At 33.6% G+C, this 26,689-nt stretch overlaps 1 protein-coding gene across 5 annotated transcripts; it reads right to left on the minus strand.

Annotated features, from left to right (window-relative positions):
• Nucleotides 1-7,950: 7,950 nt before the first annotated feature.
• On the minus strand, nt 7,951-25,505 carry LOC8258216 (rho GTPase-activating protein 7). Of its 5 annotated transcripts, XR_001535706.3 has the most exons (23): nt 24,892-25,497; nt 23,321-23,357; nt 22,293-22,369; nt 21,229-21,299; nt 21,076-21,154; nt 20,757-20,898; nt 20,491-20,610; nt 19,401-19,478; nt 19,168-19,223; nt 19,013-19,082; nt 16,581-16,668; nt 15,161-15,404; nt 14,623-14,856; nt 13,555-13,902; nt 12,503-12,552; nt 11,844-11,904; nt 11,666-11,749; nt 10,747-10,860; nt 10,477-10,646; nt 9,617-9,686; nt 8,988-9,188; nt 8,377-8,634; nt 7,951-8,260 (listed from the first exon to the last, which is right to left on the minus strand). XR_001535706.3 is itself a non-coding variant. In XM_015723515.3 (22 exons), exons 1-22 carry the CDS (start codon nt 24,943-24,945, stop codon nt 8,449-8,451), a joined length of 2,631 nt encoding a protein of 876 aa, XP_015579001.2. In that variant the 5' UTR covers nt 24,946-25,497; the 3' UTR covers nt 7,951-8,448. The 5 variants fall into 5 exon arrangements, 4 of the variants coding, with proteins under 4 accessions (XP_015579001.2, XP_015579000.2, XP_002526044.3 ...); XM_015723515.3 differs by having other exon boundaries at nt 7,951-8,634; nt 16,581-16,665; XM_015723514.3 differs by having other exon boundaries at nt 7,951-8,634; nt 24,892-25,496.
• Nucleotides 25,506-26,689: the final 1,184 nt, after the last annotated feature.

Here is a 26,689-nt window from a genome sequence, read left to right on the forward strand (position 1 = left end):
CTTGTGCAATGGCAATTGGCTTCAGGATAATCTCATGCATATATTTTCTTTTCTTATTTTTACGTCTTGACTTTTGCCTAAGTCGCCCATTCAAGTTTTCAACTTAAAGGCTAATGTCTTAACTTTGCCTAAACTACCCTTTCGGGTTCTAAACTTAGCAGACTCTATTTTTGCCTAAGCCGCTTTTTCAGATTTTCAACTTAGTATATTTCTTTCTTTACTTTCACTTTCTACTTATTTTCTCTTAGTGCAGATTTGGTTACTTGAGTACTTGTAGTCTCTTTTTTCAAACTTGTAGATGATTCCACTAATTTTAGGACTTTGCCTAAGGTAAGATTTCTCTAATGAAAGCTGAAAGGCTCTGACTCTGCTGATTCGTTATGCATGATGTCAAGATTGATGGAGACTTGAATGCTGCCAATTCTTGGATTTCTCTTACAGGAGAGTTAAAGAAATTAATCTTGCTTTTATCAGAGCTCATAGATTTTGCTCCTTATTTTGTTTTCTCCTTCTAGTAGGACACAAGCAATGAAAATTGATGTGCAAGTTTGACAAAAATTCTAATCATATTTTGTTCATTTAATCTGGGCACAGACGGGTACATTTTCTATTTCACATAATACTACTCTTGTTATCAACTTGTCCTTTTGGATTTTCTAGTCAAATATTTTTTCACTTTTTACTTTATTTCCTTAACCTTTGCCTGACTAACTGTAAAGGTCATCTAGTCAGTAGGATCTGCCTTTCTATTTTTTTCAAAAAGATAGTATTTAAGACTTATGAACTTATTACCCCTCAAGGTTTTAGCATCTTCTAGCATAATCTTTGAGTTTTTTATATGGAAGTTTCTAACTCAATTTAAATTTTCTTTTGGAGTCAAATACAATAGGTCTTGCATTTTTCAGGTTTAAAGCAACAATATTTAATCACTTCTATCTTCGGAGGTCCTTGTTGTTCTCAAGGTTGTAATTAATGTAATGGAGGATGAACTCGGCCTTCTTGCTTTGCCTCCAGTGTTTTAAATAATTTTGTTACCTTGAATTCAATCATATTGTATCAACTACTATCTCCTTTTTCTTTCTCATTCCTTTTTTTTCTTTTGTTCTCTCATTTTCTCTCTTCAAGAGTTATGTTAAATGTGATAGAAATGTACTTAGGATTGTCATTTATGCTCAAATTAAATAAATCAATTCGAATGGAATTAATATCAAACATACTTATGTAGTAATCATTGTCATGCAAAACCATCAGGATAAACATTATAAAATAAGCAAAACCGAAGTTATATCACTGATCCTAAAAGCATAATCATATTTTTGTGTTAAAACAAATCAAGCGCTAAATCTTATGAGATTTCATCATTTTCATATGGTAGGTCTTCGATCTTTATAGCTTCAAAGTTCTACATGCTCCAACTAGCTTTAGCATTTTCAATTTCTTCTACTTGTAAGCCATCATCATACAAGCCTGCGAAGATCTTGGGATTAATCATTTGCAACTTTTCCACCCAAGGTGGAGTACATTTTGAACTACCATCCAAACTTGATCCAAACTTGATTCCAAATACCTTATGAAGACTTCTAGATGAGCATTATAGTCATATTGTTGCACAAAAGCATCACAAAGTCTTTTCCAATCAGACTTGATGGACCTTTCTAACTCATGGTACAAATTTACTACTAACCCTTCTAATGAAAGTACGAAAAGCTTGATGATTTTGGTCTTAGCCAAATGCGTAGTACTCAAGACAGTAGAATATTGGATCTCCAATTCCATTAAACTTCTGCATTTCAGGCATACGAAATTTAGGAGGTAACTTGTCCTTTTCAATCAGCATCAATTCATCAAAATTAAAGATTGAATCAAAACCTTGATCTTTCAGCATATCTTGCATTTTGTCAAGCCTTTTAGTCAGATTCTGCAAAATCTAGAATTTTGCAACAGCTTTTGCAATAAGTGCATACTCTTCCTTAGCTTTCTCTAGCATGTAGTCATCTAAGTTTCAAAGGTGCTCACCATGTGCTTCCACATCATGAGTAGTAGCAATAGTAGTTGCAGGGGTAATAACAGCCTTTTGAATATTTTGTTTCTCAAAAATCTCAGTCAAAGCTTGTAGGAGTTCCCCTCAGATCATAATCATTAGGTCAGCTATGATTGCAGCTTTGATAGCATCAATGTCTTGCTTGTGGGCTATCTTTGTTTCAACTTCTGAGGTACTACTTCTTGGGCTCTTGTCTTGATTGCTAGTGAAATAGGTCATCTTGATATCCATTATCGTCTTATCCAAATTAAGGATGATAATCTAAAATGGCTTCAAAATAAAGAGTTAGTGTGATGCATGAGATGCATAGTATGCATGATGCACATGTAATGCACAAGGACAAAGAAGAAGAAGTTAGCACATATAGTTTACCCTTCCAATCTTATTACTCCCACACATAATTTTTTATGAGTCTTTCTTCTCTAGGATTTTAGGTTTGGGCTTTCTATCAACAGGGGATAGTAGGCCCGATGCGCATACTATAAGCTCTCAAAGCATACTTAAACAAACAAGGTGATGTTTCTCAGTGTAAGCATAAAAGCTTGCATATTTTAGGCCTAGAGCCTGGTTCCAAATTTATGGGTCAAAACCTTTCAATACTTAAGCTTTAAGATACTTGCAAGGAAAAACATCTCATATAGCAAGCAATAGGGTCCCTAAGGGAGATTACTACGGTTATTATCATAGGCTGATTCTTGGGTAAGGATAAAAGGCTCCTACAAGCAAAAAGTGTTCTTCCTTGGCTTGTCTCTCCACTCAAGGGTCCATGCGACGAAGAAAATTCACTCATTATTTATGAGTAATATAGCCAGTCTCACAATTCTAGAATTTAAGTGGAACCAAAGAACTGTTAGCCGACGCCATCGGGACTATAAGGACCAATGTGTATAGTGTATGAAAGTATAGCGATGTTAAATGATAAAATTAGAGACAAACATACACTCGAATCATCGGGACACTTCTACTAATGAGTGGCGTTTCTCATATTCTATAAGAAAACTTACACCATATAGTTCAAAGATGGATCCGGAAGCCAACTTCCTTATTTGTGTATATTAGTCTTTAATTTTATTGTTTAACAAATTATTCTCTATAAATGAAAATAATTTATACACAAGCATACCAAAAAAACACACATAATACACCTAGGTCTAGCCTATTTTTATTCAGCCTAACCCATATTAGAATAGTTAGCCTAGTTTACTAGTCAATCATGCATATAGTCCACCCAGTCTAGCCTAATTTCGTGTTATGCTTTTGAGTTCCAGCATTTAGACCTAATAGATTACTTATTATTAGAAGGCTCATTCTTTATGATCTTAACCCTAATTAAGTTCAAGCCCTAACTAAACATGTCAAAGCCCACTAAGTCTACTTATAATGATCAAGATAATAATACAAATAGCCATTGAATTTATATTTAATTTAATTTTAATTATAAAATTTTAATTTATTTCATCAATGGTTCAACAAAGCTAGGTGGTTGCTCCACATAAACTTCCTATTGAAGATCCCCATGGAGAAAAACATTATTGATGTCTAATTGATGAAGAGGCCAATCAAAAGTAACCGCCATAGAAATGAACAACCTTACAGAGAGCTCAACTTAGCAATAGGATAAAAAATGTATCTGAGTAATCTATTCCATAATTCTGAGCATATCCTTTAACAACTAGACGAGCTTTCGATTTAGCAATGGATCCATCGGGATTTACTTTAATGAAAAACACCTATTTACACCCAATAGCCTCTCTTAGCTGTAGGAAAATTGACCAAGGTCCAAGTACCATTATCCTCTAAAGCACTTATCTCATCAATCATGGCCTTACGCCAACCAGGATAAGGAAGAGCTTATTTAACAATCTTAGGGATAGATATAGAATCAAGATATGTAATAAAAGAACAAAAAAAGAATGACAAATGATTAAAAGGGACAAATGAAAATGCTGGATAAGTGCATGTATCCTTACCTTTACAAAGAGCGATAGGAAGATCATTGCTAGAGACTAGTAGTGATGATGAAGGAACAAGATCCTCTAAGACTGAATCCGACGACGAAGGAACTGGTTCAGGACATGGATCTGGAGGAGTTGATCACCGATAATAAACTTGTACTATAGGTGGCTTAGGTTTATCAGAAGCAGATGCAATTGTATAAATTAATAAATCCTCATCCTCCCCCTGACTTGAATGAGGAGTAGATGGAAAGAAAGGAGTATCTTCTAGAAAAGTAACATCAGCTAACACAAAATATTTGTTGAGAGAAGGATAATAGCATCTATAACCTTTTTGAACACAAGAATATCCAAGAAAAACACATTTTAAAGATTTTGGATCTAACTTGGTAACTTGAGGATGAACATCTCAAACAAAATATGTACACCCAAATACCCTAGGCTCAATTGGAAATGGTGTTTTATTTAGGAACAAAACATGATAAGGAGTTTTACCCTAAAGGACAGATGAAGACATACAATTAATTAAGAAAAGTTTAGAAACCTTCATTTGAAATAGAAAGCTATTGCAATTTCAAGGTGTCTATTTTTTCTTTTAGAAATCCCATTTTGAGATGGTGTATCTACACAAGAAGTTCGATGAACAATGCCACGATGAGCATTATCACTTCTCAATACTTGTACAAAAATATTAAATTGAGTTTTAGCTTTAGCACAAAAAGTAAAAAAATGAGAAAACACCTCCAAATGATTTTTTATTAAATATAACCATATCATACGAGAATAGTCATCAATAAAATTAATAGAATACTTATACCCAGTTTTAGACTCAACTGGACACGGACCCCAAACATTTGAATCGACTAACTTAAAAGGAGCACTAGCTCATTTATTGACTCTAGAACTTGAACTAAGATGATAGTGTTTCGCCAATTGAAAGGACTCATAATTTAATAAAAACGAACTTTGAAACTGAGGACAAAGTTGTTTTAATACATGGAGAGAAGGGTGATCCAACCTATAATGTCCTTCAAAAGGGGTTGTAACTCCAGAATAGGCTATCGATATTGGAATTTGTGTATCAAGGATGTAAAGAACTCTAAAATCATGTCCTTTACTAATAATATTCTTCGTCATAAGATCCTGAAAGAAATAGTGGTCAAGAAAAAAATTAGACACGACAATTAAGGGTACGAGTGAGTTTGCTGATAGAAATTAAGTTAAATGATAACTATGGTAAACTAAGAACAGATGATAAAGAAAGTGATTGTGTTGGATGAATTGTCCTAGACCCTATAACACAAGATGTAGACCCATATGCTAAAGTAACTGAAGAGCTAGATTTATGCGACTGAAAAGTAGAAAATAATTTTGAATTACCTGCCAGATAATCTGTAGCACCAGAATCAATGACCCATTTTAAAGAGGAGGAAACAAGACATGTATTGGGTTTACCTGACTCAACGATGGCAATAATAGGAGGAGATTGACTTTTCAATGATTCTTGGTATGGGGCGAATTTTGCTTATTCATCTGCAGATATCATTATAGGCTTCTCAAAGGTATCTGTTGTGGATGCAATATAGGCAGACTGAGTTGTCTTATTCTACAACTTCCTACAATCCCTCTTCATTATATCCTGGCTTATGACAGTAGTGACACACTATTTCTTCTGACTCTTGTCCACAAGTATTAGTATTCTTATCATAGTCGGTAGATCTCATTCCTTTACCGTTCCCGCTCTGATATTATTGTCTTCCTAATTCAAATGTAGTATTATGACAAACAAGGACACTACTAGGCTGAACAAGTGAAACATCTGAACTAAAAAGGACTTTATTAAAAGAACTAGCGAGCATCTTATTAAAAACATCTTATAGAGAAGAAACATCTGAACTAAAAAGAATCTGAAATTCAGCAGTCTCAAATTCAAAAGGGAGTCCAGCTAAAAATCTCATAACCATCTTTTCACGTTGAGCCTACTGAATAGTTATATCGGTACTAAATGGAAGCAACATATTAAGTTCTTCATATGTTTTCTTAAAATCCATAAAATAATTGGTGAGAGACTTTTTTTTCTTTGTCAATTCTTTAACTGTGCTATAGTGAGTATTCATTCCAACTACCTCACTATCAATAGAATTATGAATTTGTAAGAACAAGCGAGCATCTTCCCTCATCCAAGGCAGTTTAACATCATCTTTTGAAGGATCACCGATCAAATAACTATCCATAGATATGCTTAGCAAATAAAATTCAATAGTTCTATTCCAATCAAGATAATTTGTAGCATTAAGTTTATGTTCTATGATTTTCGACATCATCGGGATGTCAGAAACAACTACAGCCTTTTTCTCAGACATATTTCAAAAAGAACAAACCCAAATATAGAAAACAAATTGTGCCTTGTAGATTTTCAAAAAATTCAAACTTGTAACAGAAAAGGTCCCACACAGCAACTGATGCTGACCCAAATAGGTGCACAAACAGGTTGTAGAAGCCGAGGTGAGTTATTTAAGATAAACTGAAGCAAAATTCGGCAAGGATGCGCCTCCAAGCACCAACGCACGGGACTGTTGCAGAAAACTTGTGGCGGCTCGTATAGGCCACGCACAGGGTCTCTGACGATGAACTTTAGGCGATGGCTGATTGGCACATGCAGGGTCTCCGACGAGGAAACTTTAGGCGATGGCTGATCGGCAGCAGGCGCTTCCCTAGGTGCAGGTGGTGAGAGTAGCAGACCACTAAAAAAGGGGGACCCAAGAAACCCTAACTTAATAACCCAAAAGAAAAAAAAACTAGTGGTTGCTTCGTTAGGCGGCAAGAAAAAAAAATTCCGAACACCCTTTCTACTAATTGATTTAATCAATAGAGTTACACCCATATATATACATTACATATAATTCTAATTATTTAAGGACTCCTAATTAAACTAATATTTTAATAGTTATATACAAATCCTATTTAATATACAACATTTACAACACAATGGTTCAACTTTATTTTCAATTACCTTATCAATAAAATAAAAAAAGTAGTTTGTCACCTTAATTGAAAAAATTTTGTAAAAGATGACATCATTGTACACTCTCTTAATTATTTTTTTCTCATTAAACACATTTCAGTAAAGTGTTAAAACTAAGAAAAAAATAAGTACGTGGTTTCACTCATTCGTAAAATGGGATCTGTGATTTATTTTATGGCAAAAAGACTATCATATGGTTTATTCAGTTAATAAATTAATGCCAATCATGCTAATGCCATTTTTTGAACCTGCTGTGGTTTCATATATTTGCAATCTCATACCTTGTAGTTTCTTTGTTATACCTATATTTTATTTCATTTGCCTCTTACATATCTCAATTAATTTATAAGATTGGTATTTATAATTTGATACTAATATAACATAAATCATCAATAATAAATACTTTTATAATAATATTATAAAATCATGCCTAAAAAATTCATAAATATAATTAAAAATTATTCAAAAAATCATATTTTTATTTAACTATAAATTACAAAAATGTATGTTCTCATCGTTTATTTCAAACCCAAACAATTAATTACCTATCAAATTACTTGAAACTAATGTACTAAAATCGAATTTAATTTAAAAAATATCTTATAAAATATTTATCGTATTAATTTAGTTAGCCTTAAAATATAAAAAAGTAACACAAGATATAAAAGTGTCAGAGAAAAACCAAATACATATTTGCCAAACCACATTAAAACGCATTAGCATGTTCATTGATAATTTATTAACATAAGGTAGACTTTTGTCGCAAAATAAACTATAGGCCCTATTTTGCCTCAGAATAATTTTTTGTAATTATCCCAAACTAAAATCTAAACATGAAGTTTGCTTCATAATCGAGTCAAATGGCCTTATTTATTTCAAGCCCTAAATGACGCACTAATTTTGTGGCTACTGTCAGCAAAGAGAAGGTATTAGAATAAATAAACCAAACAAATCTATTAAATATTTAAATTGGGGTGGAGGAGCATTACTCCACATAAAAATTGCCTTCAAATACACCCATCAAATTCCGAACAGTCATTGACTCGTTCACTTCCATATACACAAGACAATTCTTGTCGGACACATACAAGATAGGTTTCTCAAAACATATTTTTCAATACCTACTATTGACACAACAGGTAACAACTCAATATTGTTTACAGAGTATTATGACAAAAGGAGAGGCAATGGTAGGGAAGAAACGGGAGCCATCAGGATCAGAATCCAATCATTTTCTACCTAGAAAAATGAAAAATGAAAATGAGAAAAAAAAAAAAAAGGAAAAAAAGAACAGGTTTTGGGGGTGGTGGGGGGAAAAGAATTTTGGAATTGAAGCAAGAGTACACAAGATACACCTATATGCAATCCTGAAGAATATACAACAACATGACTTCACAGGCGAGCAATGAGCATCAGTTTTTCTCTTGTCAGTTCCAGGGTGGGGATGATGGTTTATAAATAAAATCTTGAGAGGATGTTGCACCATAGTTTAAGTCCAGGTTGTGGAGCTGTTCCATTAATTGAGAACGCCTTTCCTTGAAGAAATCAAGCCGGGTAGTTAATTCTACCAAAGCAGAAGATGCTGCTGATGGATGTCTTGGATAATCCATCATCTGCAACCAAAGTGGTAAAATCAACATCTAGGAATATTGGAATCGAAAAGCCTTATTATCCTTAAGAATCCTATTTTCATCTTTTGGGAGAAATCAGGATTTTTCTCGTACTTATGTAATTCTCATGGATATAGATGCATATCCAACCTTATATTTTTTTTTTCTTCCCAGTAACTTATTCTTTCATTTTTTATCAATATTTTTTGTCAGTCCCTGAACAAATTTAATTCAAGAAGCATCCAAGGTTTTGGAAAGCTGACATATCCATATCTCCAATCTGAATACAAAGTCAGAAAAAAAAGAATTTTGAAATTGCAAGTTCACATTAACATGCACTCTAAGAAAAGCCTTACCTCTACTGCTCTTGAAGTGGAGGGAGCAGAGTCAACACCACAGAGCTCATCCATTGACATGTTGGTGGATGCCTCAGTACTTTTGGAATCACTCAGACTTGTTGATTCCATAAATTGCTTTTGAGGGAGCTGCCTGCTACTGCTGCCAGTTGCTAATCCTGTTACTTTAATATTTCTCCAATCTGGCACCAACAAATTTTCCTGCAGCATATATTATTTATGACTAGATCAATTCAATCATGCCTTAGTCACAAAATGATGTGGTTCAGCTATATGGATCTCTTTTCCTTTCTATTCTGTTCAGAGCAGAACTACTTGCGAACTATAATAAAAGAGGGGGCAACAGAACAAAAGGTCTGATCCTAAGCAGAGTAGATACTTGAATTTCGAACTCTCAAGGAACAACGAGAAGTGCAATGTCAACAAAATAATTTAGAAAGTGTTCCATGACATGTTCAGAAGCTTAAATGAACAATGACATAATCAAATGCCAACATCAACTTACTATGCTGCAAAGAATGGACAATAGGGGCTAGCATGATGAAAGATGGTATTGGGAAAATCCACATTCTACTTTCTGAATCTCTTGAAAAATGTTAAATCAACTCAACATGAAGCTATAAAAATACCTCAGTTCTTTGCTTCCTTTCATGATTGACAAAAGCAAGGGTTGTATCAAAATCTTGCTGAAGAAATCTCCTGCAGATATCAGAATTTGAAAATAATAAAGAAAAGGATACAACAAGAATATTAAAAAATGCCATAGCACCACTTTCATGATATAACATGTGAACTAGTCAGTAATTTCTTTAATCATAAGGCTATTCATCTCTAATTCATTTTAGGCTTCCAGCATGAGATTGAAAAAAAAGAAAAGGATGGGAAACAAATAAACTTCAAATAAAAGAAAAATCAGATAGGTTTCAAGTGACAAGCCAAAAGGTACTTTGCCCTTTCTTTCTACCAAAAGCTATCAAATGAACTTCATGACAACACGTTTTGTTAGCAAGGCTCTGGAATTTGGATATTTAGATTCCATACCAAGTAACAAAATGTAATATGTACTAATGTAGCTTCGAAAGTTGCGTCTTTAGCACGACAAACAAACAGAAAAATTTAAGCAGATTCTTCACATGTAGCGTGCAATATCTAAACTTGAATAAAATCATCGGTCCTGATATTTGAGTAGCCGCCTTGGGGAGCCTGGAAGTGGGGGCCCAACAAGTAAGCCACTCAATATATTACTCCTTTAATAGAGTTCCAACCACAAGGACCCCCAAAAGAGAATTGAGAAAAGAATACTGATGGGAAATCCCATGTGTGACATCATATTCATACCAATAAGGCAATAGCATAATTGGAGTTGCCTGGACCTAATAGAGCGATGAGTGAATGATTCAGAACAGGTAAAGGAAAAGTTATATGCAACTATCCATGCAAATTGACAACAAAAATTGGGTAATTGAAAAGATAATGACTTGCAACTCACTGTTGGGAGCTATGATTTTGGACATGTTGATAACGGTCGCGTGCATCAGAGAGAGAACCATAATGATGCTGTCGTTGCTGGTTAAGTTGATGGTGAAGTTCTGCAACTTTCTGCTTCAACCTGGCAACATCTGCTTCAGCAAGAGCAATCTCCTCAAGCTCAGCCCTCGTCTTCACATCAATTCAAGTCATAAGAATGTGTATTACCTAATACAAATTACATGTGAATAATTAGGGATAAAAGGTAAAGTCACTCAAGATCTATACAAACTTTAGAATCCATGCCACGTGAACTGGAGAATTGTCCAGAAGACATGCTCAAGCCGACTTCCAGTGCAGCTCTAAGATCTCTTTCAGCTTGCAACTGCTCTTGTAATCTCGACACCTATATACAGTCATTCACAAGTCAGTAGGCACAGAAAATGCAGCAATCAATATATTTACTCCACAAGGACACAACATTATAGAATACATCATAATGGTAATACAAAAAGAGAGAAAGTAAGAAATAATTGTTATAAAATGTCATATCCATCCAGAAATGCTAGACCATGCAGCTATATTTCCATGTACAGCATTCTCATTTAGTTGAAGACCTTCAAGTACTCATACTAAATTACAACCAATCATATGTTGAAAATAACCAAAAAGATTCCACTTAACTACTCTTAATTTTTTCACTAGAGAAATTTTTCCCATAGTAAAGAGCCGACTGAAGGCTGGATGCTATTGAGGAATAGGAGTAGTAGGGCTTTGTAGAGGTCAAACTGGTATTTTTCTGAAAAGGTTTTTTAGTACTAAATTGGCAAAGGAAATAAATGTGTTTATTTTTATCTTTTTTTACTTCCATAGCCAATCAAGAAATAAAAATATAGTGTTCAAGAAAGTAAGCAGGAATTTCGAATGCTTGCATTAATGTGTAAGAAATGCAATTGGTGATTGACTAAAGATATCCAATGTTCTTATCACAAAATCATGCTACGTGTTGCAATCATGGCAACTCCTTTACGTCTTGTATGGTCGAACCACCTTGACTAGAAATGCATACAACAAAGTGTCTACCAAGAAGCTAGTATGAATCCATAGAGCTTCTAGCACCAAGTTCACCATTTAACACAAAAAGGGCCATAGAAACAAAACCTGAAAATAGCTTTAAGAGAATGAAATGTGTAATAAGTTAAAATATGTACATCTTGTTCAAGTGCCAAGCGTCGCTCATGCAAAGCTTGCTTCCTCCTCTCTAAGCTGGCTTGTAAAATTGCATTTCCCCGGGCCTGAACAGATGAATGATCAAGATTGTTAGGAAAAAAAGAAGAAGCAATTATGTTTCATTAGTGAGAGCAAGAATTTAAAAGGGAGAAACTAGACCTCCTTTGCTATCCTGTGCTTCAAGTCATTTTTTGTGATCTCAAGCCTCTGAATAGCCAGCCTACGAAAAATGCAACTCATTTTTGTAAAACTATAATGGACAACCAGTACAGATCACATGAAAAAAATAAAATGAGGGTTGTAATGATAGCAGATAATGCTTCAAATACACATAGGCTGGGGCTCAGATATACAAAATGTTTTGACTTTGAGCAACACATACAATCTGTCAAAAACAAATAAATTACAGAAACATTATATGCTTATAATTCATGTTATGCTTATCATTCATATTAAACTTGGGCTTTCTTGGATCTACATAAAGTATGATTTTTGTCTTTTCATTACACCTAACTGCGTTATGTTCCTGCCATATTTGGATTTTAAAAATTTGTTCACCATTCAAAATTTTCCAATTAGTAACATAAAAATTGAAATGAGAGAAATGCAATAATTTATATCCAGTTGAACTAATACCAATAACAATACTGAGTAACAACTTAAAGACTACCAGTTCTTATAGAATGTTGAGACAGATGCATTAATTTAGCTAGCTTGAAAGCACAACCCAAAAAGGAGTATGCCGGGATACAAATGTTGCTAATAGTGCCAAGGGACATACATTATAGTAGTTCAAAAGAATACAAATAGTGTCTTACTCTTCTTCTCCAGAAGAATCAACTGATTCCACTGATGGTGTCTTTCTGGCCTGTATAAAGAAAAAGAATATTAGATGCCTAATATTGCAGTATAAGACCTAATAATCTCATCTCCCACTTACGACTAATTAAAAAAATCATAGAAAATCCCAAGTTAAAAGTTTTGAGGACAACTCATAGCTTTAGAAATTTTATGATCCATGTCAAGTAACAATAGCAGACCGTAGACACTTCTGCTTAAGGAACTCATGCTCTTACTCCAAGTTCCCAACCCCAAAGGTGGCAATTGCTTTTGAAGACTACATAAATGTTACAAGAGATATAGGAAGATTGACATAAAGCTACAGGTAAGCCTTGTGGAGAAAGGGGAAAGCGGGAAGCATGGAAGTAAAAGATAAGAATCATATTTAGATTAGATAAAGGAGAAAAAAAGAAGAGAATGGGGTAAAAATAAAAATAAAAAAAAAATTTCTCCAACCACCAAAATCCCTCTCTCCAGAATGAGAATGTGAGGAGAAAAACAACCGATCAGCATATTTTATGGCAAACTATCTACTTGCCCTGCCATTTTTGCTCCAGAGAATAATAATAACAACAATAATAATAACAATAATAAATAAATAAATAAAACAATAAACAAGAAGCATTATGGAATTTCAGTCTTCACAATTTGCTTTTCCTTCCACTTCTCCTAGGTTTCCAAATGGAGGAAGTTATGTTTCCACATTTTTGTTCCCCCAACATACACCCAAACCAAATAAAAAGAAGACAAATTATTGAAGGAGAAACCCATACAAAATGTTGCATTGAGGTTGAACTTCTACTGTAAAATCTTCATTAACCAACTCTTAGCAGATTTCCTTTTCAAGGTTTAGTTAACCAAGTAGTTGTTAGGAACCTTTTACGGGCTTATTAAATAACTTTAATGGAATAAAATTCAGCAATAGAATGTTTAAAATTAATAATGCATGTGTCATAAACTCCATGTGATCTATATTTCCATATAGTTGAAACATATATGCCGGATGATGCATCAACAGATTATGACTTACATTACTTCTTCCCCAGAATGTTGACCGCTTCCCATTGGCATTAGGGGTTGCAACTTTACCAGCAGGCTTCTCAGCAGATGATTCTAGCCCAGGTATGGGAATAGCCACAGGATCCATTGAAGATAGAATTTCACCCATTGATCGGTATGATTCACCAGCAGGTAATGCACTTGAAACATCCATTTCATTAACTAAAGTCTCGTTTCCTTTCTTCAGTTTACTTGGTTGTTCCAAAGGTTGAATATTAGGCTCTTTAGTTTGGACAGAACCAACAGGTACACTCGAACTCTCAGCCGAAGCCTGATTATGTCTAGGTGATCCAACATCCGAATCAGCACCACCAAAAGCCTGCATGTGTACAAATTGAATGTATCCACATCAATTAAAGATTATAGCAGCCTGAATAAGTTTTGGAACAAAATAGAACCATAGAAGACAAATCAAACACTTTATATTAAATTGGAAGCCGGAAAGAAAGAAACGGAAGATTTAGTAGCGACCAGGTTATCTGAAGGGCCCCAGTGATACACTAAGTAGAAAGATAACCTTCACAAATAGGGACCAAATGCATAGCATCTAAAATCCTTTAAAATGTCGCTGTTCCACTTAAAATAAAAGATGCTTCCCGGTAATCTTGGTAGTCTTTCCAACCAAATACACCAGTATAGCGTAACATCAAAACCAAAACGCCCATTCTTTACAAATAATATGACTTTGCAGAATATTAGCAAAAGGAATACGCCAAAGACAAGTTTAAAGAGCAGTCACTCGAGGTTAAACACTTGGAGTTGTAGAAACTTGGTTTTAAAAATACTGGTAACCTAGGATGGAAGCCCTAAATCTGAAAGACGCTGATCAGCATCTAATGGCAAGAAGTACAGCTGAGGTATCAGGCAGCTTAAAATTAGAAAGACAAAATGAAGGGATCCATCCAAAATACAAATAGCACTAATCTCAGGTCAATGCACATGCACAAAAACAAAAGAACGAGTCCGATTTTTATTACTAGTTTAACATGCAGGGGGAAAATGTTGGAATATATGGATATGCTTCTGTATAAGGGACAACCTCAACCTTATAGTCATAAAGATCACTGCCAGCATAACCACTGCTTTCACTTAATTTTCCACTGAGTACTCGTTCAGCATCAGCATCATCATCAGTTTCTTGATCAACTTCATTTTCTGCATCATGGTAACCGTTATCCTTTATATCCATATTTTCATCATCAGATGAATCATCACTCCCACTGTTTTCAATCCGAGAATCAGCAGAAATGGAGCATCTGTGTAGATTTTCATCCTGAAACAGCAGATAATAGCTATCATTACAGAAACAAGGATAACAAAAAAATGCTTTTCACAAAGTATAAGAGCATTTATCACAAACTTCAACAATGGCAAACATAATAGGAACATCTCTTGATCTAACCCTATACAACAAAATATGCTCCACCAAGCCTACAGCAGAACTTCATTTTGTTCAAAACAAAAAGATCAGCATTATTAATAAAACCAAAACCCCATCAATTACCACACCAAGATAAATAGAAGCAATAAATAAAAAAGTGTTCCAGTATCAAATAAACAACTGAAGCATATCTTACATCAAATATATTCTCATACTCCTCTAAAAGAGTTGTAATGATGGCTTGAGCATTATTAGCAGCATTAGCAGCAGCAAGAAGCTGAGCAGAACTATCACCATTAAAATCGAAGTCATCCTCTAACTCACATTCACCGGCTAATAGAGGACGTAGTAGCAAGGGTGCCATGCAAGCAGCAACAGCAGATGCAGTCATTCTATTTTCATTAGCGTGAGAAGAGACTGTATGCATCATCTTCAAAATTCTGTAAAGAATCAAGACAGATAAATATTAGAAACAAACAAGCATACTGGATACAACCTAAGATCATCAGTCACAAATTAAGTAAATTTAAGGTGCATTAACAATAATGAACCCAACTAAGGCAAATTCATTATCAATTACAAGCTTCCCAGAGTAGCAAGGCCCTACAAAAGGAAGGGCCACACGAACTAAAAAATTTTAGAGCTTTCACATCCCACAGCTGCATTATAAACTCAAAAAAAAAGGGGTTCCATCCTCTATGAAATATCTTCTCACTTATAAGAAAAACACATGACATATATGGATCCCCAAATAACATAATATGAGGAGAAAGTAAACAATATACCATGATACAAACTCAAAAAAGGGGTTCCATCCTCTATGGAATATCTTCTCACTTATAAGAAAAACACATGAAATATATGGAACCCAAATAACATAATATGAGGAGAAAGTAAACAATATACCATGATATAAGCTGAATGAGATTTGTCCTACAACTGAACCTAATGCTATGTAGTACATGCAAAAATAATTAAATCTATGGGCCACATCAGGAGAAATCTCTAGCCACACCACTAAACAACTTGCACATTCCTTTACAAGGTTCTGCCCAATCCACATATATATTCTACCTTAGAAGAACTTTAAATATTTTGTTCTTTTATTAACTCTCTAAATTTTGCTCGCTTTTCTTAACATGTATAACATAACAAGCTAGTCATAAACATAAGAACAACAATTTCCAATGAAAAATATATTATACACTTCCAAGACTTTTTGTGGCATAAAACTTGACCATTTTGTAATGTATAATAAGCTATTAATAATCGCTCTACTTTTTGTAGTGTAAGCATCCAGGAGAAATAAACAAGCGTCAATTTGCATTTACAATCTAACTCACAATCAGACAGTGCTGAAATAAAATGCCTTATTAAAGATAATTTATGTCATTTCAATGCACCGAGTTCATTGAAACAGAAGTATTTCAATAATCAAATGAGATCTCCAACTTCATAAAAAAAAAAAAGTCACTCAAAATGTATTTATTGATAACAAAACAATTCTGAAGCTAAAGGTGCATTGGCTAAAGTAACAAACCCAACTTGAAATTTTAAGTTTAAACTCAAATCTGAATGCATAATGATGAGTAAGAAGATATCTACAGAGAGATTACCTCTGTAATAAACGTCGATTTGGTTCAGGAAAAGTCTCCAATATTGCAGAGCGCATTGCATTAATTCGAGCTTCCTTACGATCAATTTCTAATTCAATAAAACAGGAGAAGAACAATATCAGGCATCTTACCATGCCCATAATACATTAGTCAAGTAACAAGATAAGGAGATATTATATACACCAAGACCTATAGATGCATGTACATGGAAGGATCTTCTAACAGGAACAAGAGTTCTTAACAAGCCTTTGTTCTTCGATTTGGAAAAGTAATTATCCTAATTCTTGATTGCATTTTTGCTTACTAATTTCATGTCGCATGCAATGCACATGATCCTTGCTTATTTTTAACGTGTGAATTTGAAGAACTTCTTTAAAACTTTATCCAAAATACTCTCTAAGTTTCTAAATTTATCAGATAAATACACACACAGACATAGTTGTCAAATCAAGAATCAAATTCCTCACTTTGTGAATCAAGAAACGAGAATCGAACCATGATAAATAGGCTTGGGTAGAACTTATGCTCAAAAGCTAGTTCAAAGGAGAGGGTGCCCAATCCACATGCATACACTATAACAACCCAGTACCTAGGTGATGTGGGATAGATATAACTTCTAACACTGCCTCACGCCCAGCGTGACATGCAAACAGGCCAGGTCCAAACCCATCATTGCAGACAAAAGGCAGCTCTGATAACATGACAAATGGGCTTGGATAGAACTCATTCCCAAAAGCTAGCTCAAAGAAAGAGAGTGTATGATCCACATATAAACATTATAACAACCTAATAACTAGGCGATGTGGGATAGATACAACTAACAAACCGAATCATAAGAATCATTTCACGTTCTTAAAAGTAAGTTTTATTAATTTTCGAACTAAATTTTATATTATATATTCCATAATTTTATGATATATAATTCTAGATGTTAATAATAAAATAAAATCAAAACCCAGAGATTTAAAGTGATTTATTATTCAAAAGAAAAATATTATAATAATACAAATTATTTTATATTCTGACGTGTGATTATAGATTAGAATTTTAAATATGTGCAAGTTTAAAAGTGACTATATACTGTAACTCAAAAGTGATGCTAGTGGCCAAGAAAACAACGACAATATTAGTAATTGATGCTAGTGGAATACAAGTGAGTTTAAAATTTAAACATGATGAATGTGTACATCATGCAAATATTTTAGGATGTAAAACAAAAAGTAGTGGCCTTGGTTCAGACATGTGAGCTATATTAATTAACAAAGAAGAGTACGAATTTTACAAAAAATTACAGTATTGTAAAGGAAAGAAAGAGGACAGAAGTTTTGAAATAAGGATGAGAAGAAGAAAAAGGATGTACACCTTGATTTTGAATTGCAAATGAAGAAAGGATCTTAATTCACCTCGACTTCTTTGGTGATTAAGTATCATTTTTCTCTTTGTGTGTACTGACCTTCATATGTCAATCTCTCTTCTTACTTTTTTCTTTTTTTCTGCTCAAGTCAAAGTGGGTCTTATTGGTTTTTATCTCTCTTTTAGACTGACTCAATCTTACAAAGCATAAGAATTGAAAAACTCGTGCTATTCAATTGATTCAATGCCGATGATTTGGGAAGCAATTCACATATTTTTCGATTCAATCAATAGAGTCAATTCGCTTTGTGTAGAAATCGACTTGCATCGTGAATCCTAAGATTCTAACAACAGTGCGCACACACGCACAAGCAAAAGAGGATATTTCTATTTTATGAGATACCAACAACTCATGCTTACCAGGAATATAGAATTTCAAAAGTTACCAATGCATAACATGAATATGCTACAAAGAAAGAATTGGATCAAAATTCTTCTTTCTTGATTTCCTCTACGCAGTGAAAAAGTAAGAACCCATATTTCACTTAATAACACAAAGGGTATAAAATAATTATTTTGTGGTTATTTAAAATTACTTTAGAGCTAATCAAATCAAAATTTGTTTAAAAGAAATAAAACCCTTATACCATGTCAGATATTAATGCAACTACCATTCTGATTTTACATTTAAAAAACCCGAAAGAACATATGCTAAAAGAAAGAATTGGATCAGAAATTCTCTTTTCTTGAACATGCAATGGAAATAATTAGAGAATGTTAGGTCATTAAAAGGAGTTCCAAGATACATACAAACAAAGTATACCACCTAATTACCTTATTTCCTCTATGATGGAAAAAGAAAATTAAGGAACCCACGACAAGTTTAACCAACTTTTAAGAACGTGCATTGCTACACATAACATGATAAACTGGATAATGACAAAATAACAAATGATCCAACCTCATCTGATCATAGGCATCAAGAATGAGGCTATACATAAGAGAGAAGAAAAGGAAAAAATAGCAATAAAAAAATAAAAATAAGAAAATATGCAGATGATACATGGAGCTGAACTTACTATAAGCTTCAAGCAATGCAGTGCAGCAAGATGCCGGAACTGGAGAGGAAGGCAACTCCCTTAGGACATGCTACAGATCATAAAGCTGGGTTGAATACTAAACCAAGGTATTCATCAGGAAATAAAAAATGCACCATGTATCCTAGGAAAAATACCTTGACACAATCAGCAACAACATGAGCATCTTCATCTGGTTCAAAATCAGTCTTTCCTGGTAATGATCAAGAGGAAAATTACAAATAGAAGCCTCAGTTGGAAGTTTATGGAAGACAACTGTACAGAAAGGGCAGCATAAAATCTTAAAAATAAAGAAAATATACATTTAAGCATCAAATTTGAGTTTTATGAATGTTTTGAAGTTAAACATTAACTTGGAAAGAAATGAGACCTTGTTCGTATTCTTGAACTCTGCGTTCAACCTCCTCAACATCAGCAGACTGTCGCAAAATTCCTTCTACTTTAGTTCCTGTGAGAAAACACCAAGTATTAGTGACAAAATTCATAAATACATCCATGCTACCCCTCTACATGGCACATTGTTATCAGCTTATGCATGCAACCACGACTACACCTTTTAGCACGCACTTCGTACTAATAGATTTACAGGAAAGAACCAACTGTTTGACATCTAAACTAACGACATCATGTCAAGACATGCTAATGTAGCATGTTTTGAAGGATGTAAGGGAACTGAATGCAAACAACAATAATAGAATAAGGAGAGTAATGTAACATAATAAGGAGCAAATGAAATAGTATTTAATGACCATTCAACTGCATGTTATGTTTTGTTGAGAAAATAAATTTATTCTAAAGCAATGAAAATTTGTGTTCCACATTTAGATAGTTTAGGGGAAGATAGGAGCTGTAGTGATAAAAGTATGTCAGCAGCAGTGGCAGTGCTGGTACCAGAAAGCAGTGGTATTGACAATGATGGTGGGGTATTGAGTGGTGATCATGGTAACAACAGTAATGGTGTAGCATTGATGGTATATCATAAACAAGTGACACAAGAGCGGCGCATAAATAAGCCACCCACCCAACTCAAAGCCAATTCGTAATTCCAGACTCTGTCAGTGGCAGCAGATGAAAGGTACCCTAGTAAATAATATTTAAAGCCATTACTCATTGGAATCTCGAAAAAGGATCTGCAACTGCCTAAAGAGTGTAAAATGCAGCTTTTCTTAACCAAAAAGTAATAAATATATTACTTCAACAAAGATCAATATGAACCAACAGGTTGCCACCATAAAACAAGACATGTTAAAGAAAGCCTACAGCCTAAATCATTAGCACCCAATTCTGACAGCGGCAGCCTAAATTATGATTTTTCTGCAGTTACCATTGTTACTTTACCCCTTTTCTGGATGAAAATACACAGAAGCAACAATTCCTCTGCCATTACAATCTTAAACAGTAACATGCTAGAAAAAAACTGCTGATATAAAAACTTCAACAAGTTTGGAATCTTAACTCACCAAATCTCTCTAGAAATCGAAGAGCCTTCTCAAGAAAAGATGGACCCCCATCAATATCTTCAAGGGCAAGCAAAATCGGTCTTCCAACAACCAAAGACTTAACAGGACGTTTATCCCTCCCTGATCAAAATATGCATTTTGTAGGATCCACAAATCAGGAAAACAAATAGAGGAAAACTTGGCATATATCTTAAGATCTTTTGAAGGAAAAAAATTAACAAAGAAAGAAAGAAAGAAGTTAAGATGTATAATGGAGAAGTACAAACATTGATGAAAAGACCCTTCAGCCTCATTTGTATCACTGCGAAAAATCCCATTATGTCCCATGACAAGGGCCGCACTTGGTGCTTGTGCAAGGGCATGTTCAAGAGCCGTTTTCCACTCATATAAATCCTCTGATGTCTCAGCCTGAACTTAGAAAAGCAAAATGAGAAGGTGCTTACATGCTAAACATTCATAGAGAAAAAGCAAGCCATGAACCGCCCCCAGATCTTACCAGGAAAAGGGAAATAAAAAAAGAAAAAGGAAAATACAATGCAGTACTCATAAAAAAATTCAATATTGGGAAGAGCTGAAGTGAAGCACCTTGAGAGTGAATGCTCGCCCATCACGCCCATCAGGAAACAAGACAGTTAATAACTTCTTATCTTCTCTGACAACAACACTGCAAAGAAAGTAACAATCATAAACCACATTCTGAGAGAGCATCCCCAGGCAACATATAGTTAGTATATTTACCTCCCAGAATTATTCAAGTCAATGCCCCCTAAAGTTAGATTTACTTCACCACCTCGTTGTGGTAGGGCACTCTGCATGACAATAAAACATAATTTTTGTTTCCATTAATTCACAACCATCAAGATATCATGCATGATGTTGGAAGAGAAAGTTGCACAAATAACAGATACTGAGAGTCTAAGAGGAAAAATAGTAATTGCTAATTTTCACTTGAAAATTGGAAATCCTGCAAAGTTGCACAAGGAATACCACTGCACAAAGGCATTACCATGATGTTCATTTTCAGGATCGTGCAACATGCCTCTCTTTTAATTGATCTGACCAGCATAGATAAGCTTCTAGAAGACGATGCACCAGAACAGCATATGTCCAAATGCAGCATCCAATATCTAGTTGATTAATAAGGCTTCATTTATTTCACTAGACAATGACTCACCACAAGAAGATAATATGCATAATACATCTTTTTAGAGAGGAAAAATTAGTTTCCATTTGTTTGGTTGTAACACTGGAAATCAAATGCAACTTGCTTTTCTAGCAAATATCATCTATTAAATCTACTGTATGCAAGAAATGGCAAATCATGGTGATCAGTAAATCAGGCAGTTATCTGTTGTAACTGATAAATTAGTTGGCGTGCAGATTCTATCCTTTTTCCTTAAGTTTGTAGTTCCTGAAAATGGTTAGTTTTACGATTAACCAGCAAAGTATATTCTATTGACCAATTTTTCTATGAGTCCCAAAGAAACTAAAAGTTAAAAATATTTCCTGCACAACAAGCAATCCTAAATCATTCTACTAGGGAGGGTGAGAGTGGAGCAAACAATAGATATTTGCAAAGATAATTGCATTAAACTCATACCAAAAATTTTATAATGTTACTATTTCAACTTTGAGTTTACAATAATCTTATTCAAATACTTTAATGGCTAACATATTGAAAGCTAGCTAAATGCTAACAATTATAGATAATACAACCAGAAATAATAAAGAATTTATGATTTAAAACTGGGCAAAGAAGTACTACATAATTCCCAATGAAAAAAGATGGAAAAAGTACTAACAGGATCATTTTTGAAGAACACCAATGACGTGCGTGTCAAGATAAACCAACGCTTCTTCCAAGATTTCCAGCCTAATCCTGCAGAAAATCAAAACTAACTTGAGTTGTGAACTAAATATTATATAAGTGTCAACTGAATCTGATGAAATTGAATTAAGCTTAACTAGTGCAATCCAATGTCTTTGTTGCTTAGCAGAGTTCCAAGTACAACATAATCATACTTCAACCCTTCAAAGGAATGTGACACTAATGAGTGGAAGAAAGGTTTTTTTATGCTAAGATGCACATCTTAGAAAATGAAAGTGCTTCCTTTTTCTTTTAATTATCAGGCAAGGAAAGAGAACACATTACAAATTTCCAAGAGAGAGAAGGTGAGCAAGTAACTAGCAGACTTCTCAAATATTTTATGCCATTTAGCCTTCTGTGACAGTAATAGAATCTAAGGCCATCTTCAATATAGTAGTGAATCTAAAATAATCCTTAAGCCATGTCTAAGAAACCAATATTTAAACCTGTAAGCTCCAAATAAGCTTGATAATTGTGCACCCAGATCATTGTTTCATCGTTACGAATCCAAAAGAAAAAAAAATGCTAGATACAGTTGTTTATTACTCATACGATTAAATTAAGGGGGAGGACATGCTGCAGAATTAAGCACCAAATATTTGCAGGAAAATTGCTTTATATTATATTATATCCAAATTCCACTAGCAAGCAGTTTTTATTATTTTCAACAATAGGTGTTATAATGAAAAAGAGATAGTAAAATCATGAGCAAGAGGAACATCTCATGCTACAAGAACTGTAATCATTACCAAAGTAAGCTTATAAATCTTTCCAGCCCAGACAATTAAACTATGACCATGCGGAAAATTAATTTTGGGAAGACAATTCCTTGAGACTCACTATCATACAAATAATCTCAAACATAGAAGGGAGTACATATTAAACAGCATATAAAGACATATTACAACTTAGATAAAGGGAGAGAAGAATAAAGTAAAGAAGCAGTGAAAATTAATTACCAACCTTTAGAAGATATGAAAAGTGGCCCACTCTTGAAAACCTGCCAAGTTATCCTGTGTTAGATGATATAATAGAAACCATCTGACAAATTTTAAATAAATTACATATATGTTATTAGGAATAAAAAAACACAGCCCCTAACCGTTACAACTATCTTGAACTGGATGAGATTGTCAATTCAAAAGACAAAAGACCCTTCACTCCATAACTATATATACATATACATACACATACATACATTTATATATATATATATATATAGAGAGAGAGAGAGAGAGTCACTACAATTGCTGCATAATGATGCAGTGCATATTCCTACACAGTCCTAATCATGATCCACACCATATTGGAGAGAGATCTATTCCCAAATAGTATTCTTCCTTCAAGTATAATAGAACCAGGAAAGTTAATAATTAATTTTACATTTTTTTAGAGTTACTTATTAATTTCTGTTTATTATCTATATAAAGGTTAAAACATCTACAGGCAGATTTCGTTTTCAACTGAAATATAGTATTTTGGATGCTATGAGAATTAAGCATTCTACATCTCATATCCCGACGTAATTTCATTAAATAAACAGCATAAGCTTAGGATGTGTTATCAATTAGATTCATAATTGTTACACTCAAGGAAGTCGATTAAGTGATTTTTCAGCTAATTATCACTGAGCAATTCACTCTAACACGTTCATGAGACTTCTCAAATTAGTTGATATATTCGTCAAGATTATGCACTTCAACTGATGCTTTTGTCTTATTTTGTTAAAATCACTCTCAGGAATTGCATGGTTACATAGCTAGTCGACAATTAATAAAGAAAAGCATGGCAAGGGACCACCCAGACTTTGTTGTATATAATTTACTAATATTCCACGAATTCACGACTCCAGCTTTAAGAAACCAAGCTTTCAGAATGTGTGTTAACTTAAAATCTTAAGCAGCATCAGCTTAAAACTTTCTTTCTGTGACAGCTGCAATGTATTTCACCACTTACTTTCTAAATGGCATAGGAAAGAGAAAGCCTTATACTCTAGAAAAATATCCTTAGAACAGGTAGAAAATTTATGATGATTTAGTTATTATTAACTGGTTTAGAATTTCATATCTTTGAAAATTGGCCGCCATAACAAAGTCATTCATACCATCCATGCATTGTAGATTTAACATGAGAAGGGCATTTTGAATTTGTTAAAAACAATATACTGAACTTCTTGTAATTTATTAGAAGCTATCGTCTACAAGTTACATAATAGGACTTTTTTCCTTTTCTAATCATCATTTTCTCAGAATCCAGACAGAAAAGGAAACAAAATGTAGGAAAACGCACTTCGATCTCTCTTATACAAACCAATTAAAATAGAAAATAAATAAGAAAGGAAAATAAATTAAAATTCCAAATCTAATACCATCACCATAAAATCCGCAAAACCGTTTCAGCTACATTTACATATAACCAATACACAACATAAGATCCAAACAAAACTTTCACATTCAAATTTAATAAATAAAGAGAACAAAAATTTCAAAAAAAAATTAATTTAAGAAAAAAAAACAGAAGAAGAAAAACCGCACCGTATTTGTAGTTCCAGCTCTTGGCCGCTCGAAAGCCGCTAGAGAAGCCGACATTGAACACTACAACAGTACTTCAAATTCAAAATGCTTAACATTATTCAACACATTAAACCGCCAGAATCGTCCATTGAGTCCGACTCACTGATTAACTCGATTAGATCGGCGAGTTAGAAGTCAGTCCAAGATCTGTAACACGAATTAGTGAGCCTGCAATGCGGTTAGGGTTTCTGATTCGCGGTAGATAACACAGTCAACAAAAGAGACAAACGGAACTACCACCATAAATTCTCAATAAGTATATAAATTAATTTTATTTTCCTGTTTTCACTTTTTCAGTTCTAATTTTTTTTTTCTCTCAGTTTCTGGATTTAATTTATTTGTTTGGTGTTGTTGAGGTGATTTTATTGTTGTTTGTGGCTTTAGGTATTGGATTAGGTAGAGGGAAACAGTAGTGGTTGTGCAGTAATATTGTAATGTAATCTCTGGGTGAGGAAGAGAGAGAGAGGGAGTCTTTGCTTTTCACCTACTGCTTCTAACAGAGAGAAAAGAGATAATACATGTTAGTGAAGGAAGGAAGGAAGGAAAAGGATAGAGAAAGGGGTCTTGTTTCTGTACGTTCAGTTTCAGTCCAAGTCTAGTCATGCTCCAACCAATATCTGCCACGCTTTTATTATGTTATTAAGTTTGTTGATTTTTTGTTGACGAAATTAAAAGAAAACATTAAACAAATTTCATTTCTTTCTTTAAAAACTTTTTCTCTACATAAATTGCTTCATGTTATTTTATTTGATTAAAAAGGAAAAAAATTGTAATTATATCAATTTAAGGTCATTGTTCTTATAATTATTTTTTTGAAATAATTGAATTTAATATCAAATATTTTTATTAGTTAAGCTCAAAAAACATAGAGAAAAAAAAAAGAAGTTATAGATTAGCTGATCTATAGCTCGAGGAAATCAACTCATCAGAAAAGGAAAAAAGGAACATGTATGTAAAATTAAAAAGAAAAAGCGCACCGAGAATGTGTGAGAGAATCCAATAAAATTATGATAAAATGTGATTCCAATTTAGTTCTCATATTCTAGATAAGTCAATTAATTAATTAAACATGGCAAAACCCACTAGGTCTAAGTGTATTTTATAATTGCAGGCCAGTTTAACAATATATTAAACTAATCGGCTACAAATTACATGCCAAAGTTCATATTTTAAGCCTAAGTCTAGATGTCTAATTTTACTACCATTCACACAACAAGTATTTATTCATCCATTCATAAAACATAAAGTAAAATAAAACAAAATATGGAAAGCAGGAAAACTAAATTATTACAACCCTTTTCTTACAGCTAATTAACTCAAAAATGACTAAAAATCAATTAAAATTGATAGAAAATAGTAAGAATTCTCGAAATTAGCAAAAAGGGACAAAATTTGGACGAATAGTTGATTGGCCATATCATAAAGCTGGTTGGCTCTATGCACAGCCAATCGGCTGTGCCTAGAGCGGATCAACTTTAGAATTCTCTCTAGGCCAAATTTGCTTAATTTTTAATGCTCCAGTCCAATGTTTTTTAGGCTCATGCATGAAAAAGAAATGAAAATTAGTTCGATCATGCATAATACACGTAATCAAACCTATTTCAATGATAAAGAAAATTAAATTATTGAAAAATAAGACTTATAGTAAATAAAAATATAAAATTCATAAATCATGCATAACCTAAATCTAATCATTCAAGTACATTAACCATTACTAAAAAAAGAAAAGATTTAACATGGTTGTCTATTCATATAATCT

Source organism: Ricinus communis, chromosome 1 (genome assembly GCF_019578655.1).
Source record: "Ricinus communis isolate WT05 ecotype wild-type chromosome 1, ASM1957865v1, whole genome shotgun sequence".
NCBI classification, from domain to species: domain Eukaryota; kingdom Viridiplantae; phylum Streptophyta; class Magnoliopsida; order Malpighiales; family Euphorbiaceae; genus Ricinus; species Ricinus communis.

What these genes read in the sequence shown, in the direction of transcription:
- LOC8258216 (XM_015723514.3), bottom strand. Translation starts at nt 24,945, where the DNA reads ATGTCGGCTTCTCTAGCGGCTTTCGAGCGGCCAAGAGCTGGAACTACA. An exon ending in GGCGAGCATTCACTCTCAAG is followed by an intron (nt 20,899 to 21,075) that starts GTGCTTCACTTC and finishes TTCTAAGTTCAG; the next exon opens with GCTGAGACATCAGAGGATTT. An exon ending in TGAAGGGTCTTTTCATCAAT is followed by an intron (nt 20,611 to 20,756) that starts GTTTGTACTTCT and finishes TATTTTGATCAG; the next exon opens with GGAGGGATAAACGTCCTGTT.